Here is a 4,952-nt window from a genome sequence, read left to right on the forward strand (position 1 = left end):
GTTCAACACAGTTTCCTTCACCGTAAAATTCATCGATATATTGCACAAATCCCGCATTCACAATTTGCTAACGCTTATAAACACATTCTATTTATAAATTCGCTTTGTCCTATGTACTCCCGGTTTATACAATCTGTCGTTAATCCAGTGGAAAACGTTTAGAAAACTATCACTTCCGCCGCCAGAGATTCACTTCCAATTCTATCGACGGTTGTCGCGAAAATGTCCCTCTCCCGAGCAGTCGCAAAACGAAGACGGTAACAACAGAAGCAGCAGCGAAAAGTTTACCCTAAACAGCCTTTAATTCGAAATAAAATGGAAAACATTATTTCTCCATCAAAACAACTTTTCCGTAACACACTCCCACTCGTTTGCTCAACCGACTTTTCATAATTTATTCGTCGATCGTACTGGTTTGCCGCTGTGGTTGTGTACGGCTGCGGATGGTGAGTAAATACATCTAACCAATGCAGTAGCGGTGAATTAGACAGAAAACATGTTTCCACCACGGTGGAAGCCAACCCACTTTTAGTGCGAAGTGCTTCCAAATTGCTCAAAACTTTTCATCTAGTTCGTTAAACAAAATTATGCGTAGAAAAAACATGTTTGAAAACAAAACAAAAAGAGATAGTTAAACAATTTTAACCAAACATTAGACATTGTTGTTATACTTACAGTCAACATTGCAGTTGCACGCTGTTTTGATTTTTCAGTTGCATGGCAACACTGCTTGCACCTGCTGATGCTATTACGGTATAATGCTGACCGAGAGCAGTCTCCCGCTAGCGGTCTATGTCTATCCAATTAGAGCGCGATTTTTTCAAGCACTCAAGTCGCCGGGGTAAGGCATGATAACAAACCAGTGTAGTGGATCGTTAAAATTATCCGAATGAATGAGCAATGTTGGTTTATTTCCCTTAATTACTCAGCTGGAAATGATTACAAGTGCTTTCATTCTACGGAAGCTGGCGTATTCAAACCCCCTATCTTCGGTTGCCTTAAAAGCTATATCATAGCCTCCATTTACAAAGCATTTCAATACCAATTAAAATTGTAATTCGCATCGTTTTTCATCCTACCGCAGCGCTCTGTGTGCAGAGGAAAAAATTGAAAAATCGCTCGGAAAAGACATTGCACAAAATCTAAACTGTATGTAGTGTGTTAAAAACGGGGCGTGTCTCAAACGTGAGCGTACCCAATCGTCGCTCGTTGGAAGAGCCCTGCCCCGGTTTAGTTGTGTGCGAGGAAATCGAAACTCACCACACGTTCAGTGCGCAATGGTCGTCCGACTGGTGAATATTTGCTGTGATTTATCAACGTTTACGTAGTGTTTCGACACCCAGTGATGGTTAAAAGAAGGCATATCGTGTTTGTGCACTTAGGAAAAACGGGGCCTATTAATTGCCAAAAACGAAATAAAAACGATGCAACAATATCGATGGCGGAATTATTGCATGAGGTATGTATTAGTGGAATTCGCAAAACAGTTATTTCCGATTGATTAACAGTAAGTTGCCTCAATTTTTTCATGAGAGTTGACAGTTGATGTGCAACAAAACAAATTGAAGTTACTTGAAATGGGAAAATATATGTTTGAAAGAAAAGTGTTTAAGAAGAAAAGCGGATCTAGCCTGTTAATCCATGTTACAATTTCAATAAAATTTTTAAAATATCTTTCTGCACCTTCTCCTTCCTGTGGTTTGCGTTTATATCCAGTAAAATACAGTTCTGTTTCCTTAAAGCGTCAATCAAATCCCGTTTTTGAAAGTTGAAGTAATTGAACTGCGAAATATAAATTGAAAGTGTTATTTAGAATTGAAAATTGTAACCAGTAATACACAATGTAACCTCTGTTTCTAACATATTTTCCCTGGAAACATCGTCGAAACTTTCAGCCGTTATTGTTTTGGACGATTTCAGTTGATTTAACATTCTTTTTCGACACAACCGCTCGTTAGCATGTAGAAACAAAATTCTGAAATAAAATTTTTGGTCTTTTATGTTTTCTTAAGATCGTTTCTAACTCAGGGATCTCCTAACTATGCAAATTACACCGAAGTACAAATTTAGATTCATAGCTTATTAGTAAGCGTTGTTTCAAATGACCCAGTTATCATAGTCCGCTAATTTTCCGTCCCTTCTTACGCTAAAGATTTTCGCAACTTTAACGTCGTTATTCTCTTCTACTATTTTCTGTCTGTTGTAGAGTATTGATATTAAATGGTAAAATGAGTTCGTAATAAGAAGCTGACAAAAAACATTTTTACAGTTGTTAGTTGTTAAACGAACACAGTAATACCTCGATCCAAAGCAACTTTATTTTTATTTTCGTTACGTTATATCGAAGTTACGTTATATCGAAGCATAAACGAAATTTATTCCTATTCGAACAAAATTGATTGCAAAAGAAAGGGAAGCCTTTCAAACCGTTAACTTTCAAATTTGATGATAATTGGTCTTGTAGTTTGAAAGATTCGTTACGAAATGCGAAGAAGCGAAGAGTGTGTAAAGATTTTGTTAATTGAAAATCTGAATAACGAATTTGTATCATAACTTACAACATTTGACAAATAGAAATGATTTTCGTAAAAGTTATCTTTTATCGAGTTACATTATATCGAAATTGCTTTGAATCGAGGTTGTTTTATATCGAGGTATTACTGTATATAGTTACTTTTGTGGTACAACCATCAGACGAAAAAGGTTTTCAACATCTTCAGCAGTGTTGGGAAAGTCCACCAATATCCAACCGAACTGCAAACACTCTCGCTCCAACAGCCGTTTTTCAACTATTGAAGTGATGAGCTCAGACGTATGTACATTGTCCTCAAGTCCGATTTCCAATGTCTTCTTGAAGCACTTGGAGTCCAGTCGAGCACTATTGATCAGCTCTTTCACTGAAACTGATTTAACAGATTAAACGATTCTATATCTAATACTTTATTTTCAATCTATTAATTATTCTTTACTTTTATTCTACTGTTAAAAAAGTTCATATCCCCACCTAGTACAGCATCCAATCGGTTAGCCAGTATTCGCGCTTGCCAATGTGTTCCAGAACCGGGTCTTCCAATGATAGCAATTCTTTCCACGTACTTGACCATTGCGTGATCTGGGTTAAATTTCAATATTTTAACCGTGTTATTCAAATGCTGTGCTGCTGAAACTATAGCACTCAATGGGTTAAGTTTCGATGAGCCTTCAGAGTCATGTTGATCAATATCTAGCTTGATGTGTCGATTGTCAGCGAATAGTTTTGATGGTAAAACATCAGTGGTTGATAAATTTTGATCTAAAAGTTTGACAATAGTTAAAAAACAAAAAAATTACATTACAAATTGAAAAATCAGACTCTGCATAAAAATTAAATTTTTCTTGTGCAATCTAAACCGTTTCAATTCATCTGACAGCTTCCTGAAACATTTTTTAGTTGTTGGATACTTAATTTGTATGACAGGGGCTTTCAACATTCGACTGGAGATTCTTACGAACTGGTCATAATCTGTAAAAGAGTAGTAATCTTCAAATGTGCACCTATCATATTTTTTAACTAGACCTACACGAGCTTGCATTAACTTCAACTGATAAATTGATACAATTATATTTCCTTGCAATCTCAACCAGCTGCTCTGCCATGAATTCGTAAATATCGTCAGGACGTTTCTTATCTAACAAAATCATTAGATCCTGTAAAATGCCAATGGTTATAGTTGGTCAACTAAAGCATGTATTCTTTATACAGTACTAATAGTATCTCAAATATATGATGCTTTTCAAAATACAACATTAGTTCTGTCGGGTAGTATGCTGCATGAAGAAAGTTAACATCCCGAATATACTGATTTTCTGACAAAACTTCCATTGAACAATTTTGATGTTTTGCAATAATCAATGTTTGACAATTTATAGTTTATCTGCGGATTTATTTGACTAGTTTCATTGACACAGGTTACTTTGTTTTATGCAAACAAAGTCTAGGAGTTCAAAAGAGTGATATAAACTTTTCATGGGCAGCTTTTCAAAAGGACCTGAGCAGCATTGAGAGGTTTTCTTCGGTATCCCTCTCTTCCGGCTCATAATTCGCAAGGGATAAAGAAAAGGAAAGAAAATAATAATGCATACTTTCATTGTACCAAGGGATAAAGTTGGTTTCCATTCCGGTTAAAATTGGTCCCCTCTAAAAGGTGTCTCACATTAAATTGCACCACGGAAGAAACGCTGTAGTAAATTACCCATTGAGTATTTTCTCTTGAAAGTTTGATTAGAAGTAGTTTAGAGTGATTGTTTATTTTGTATTTTTATCGCTGTCAGTTTTACGAAAATTGGAAAAAATGGCGTCACTCGAAAAGGAACGTCGCGAATTGATTTTGCGTAAGCACCGGGAAAATCTTTTACTATCTTATCGGGACATCGAAAACAACTAGAAATCGTGCATACAACGGTGAGTCGTGTGGTTAAACGTTACCTACTACGGAACTCTGAGCATCGAACGGAAGGAGAAATATGATCAGAATGGATATTGTATTGGCAGGGCCGGCGCTAGCCAATTTGTCGCTCCACGCAATTTCTCAAAATGGCGCCCCCACAAGTGTGGGCTTCGCAACACTGGTCACAGTCAACCGCCATTTCTTTTGAATAATTGTCGGTTTCTTGGATTAGAATGATAAACCTTCAGAAACGAAAAAGTTCGGTTCATATTTCCTGTTACTTTAGAAACTTTGTCCTCATGCCTTGCTACTTCATCGAAGATGAATCTGCTGATTGCGGATTCTGAAATGATAGAAATATCAACTTGAGCTATAATTCTGTAATATTTTTATTAGAACCATCTGGTCGGGTATCTATCCGAATAAATGTCCCTTATTTATACGACTGAATTGTCGGGACGCCATTTTGAGGATTTGCTTGGAGCGACAAATTAGCTAGTGCCGGCCCTGATGTGTCACTATTCA

At 36.6% G+C, this 4,952-nt stretch overlaps 1 protein-coding gene across 1 annotated transcript; it reads right to left on the reverse strand.

Annotated features, from left to right (window-relative positions):
- Positions 1-1,644: 1,644 nt before the first annotated feature.
- LOC128735677 (uncharacterized) lies at positions 1,645-3,862 on the reverse strand. The gene is made up of 7 exons (XM_053830161.1): positions 3,746-3,862; positions 3,552-3,687; positions 3,362-3,502; positions 3,005-3,292; positions 2,675-2,903; positions 1,849-1,975; positions 1,645-1,782 (listed from the first exon to the last, which is right to left on the reverse strand). The coding sequence occupies exons 1-7, from the start codon at positions 3,860-3,862 to the stop codon at positions 1,645-1,647; spliced, it is 1,176 nt and encodes a 391-aa protein (XP_053686136.1).
- Positions 3,863-4,952: the final 1,090 nt, after the last annotated feature.

Source organism: Sabethes cyaneus, chromosome 2, assembly GCF_943734655.1.
Source record: "Sabethes cyaneus chromosome 2, idSabCyanKW18_F2, whole genome shotgun sequence".
Lineage (NCBI taxonomy): Eukaryota > Metazoa > Arthropoda > Insecta > Diptera > Culicidae > Sabethes > Sabethes cyaneus.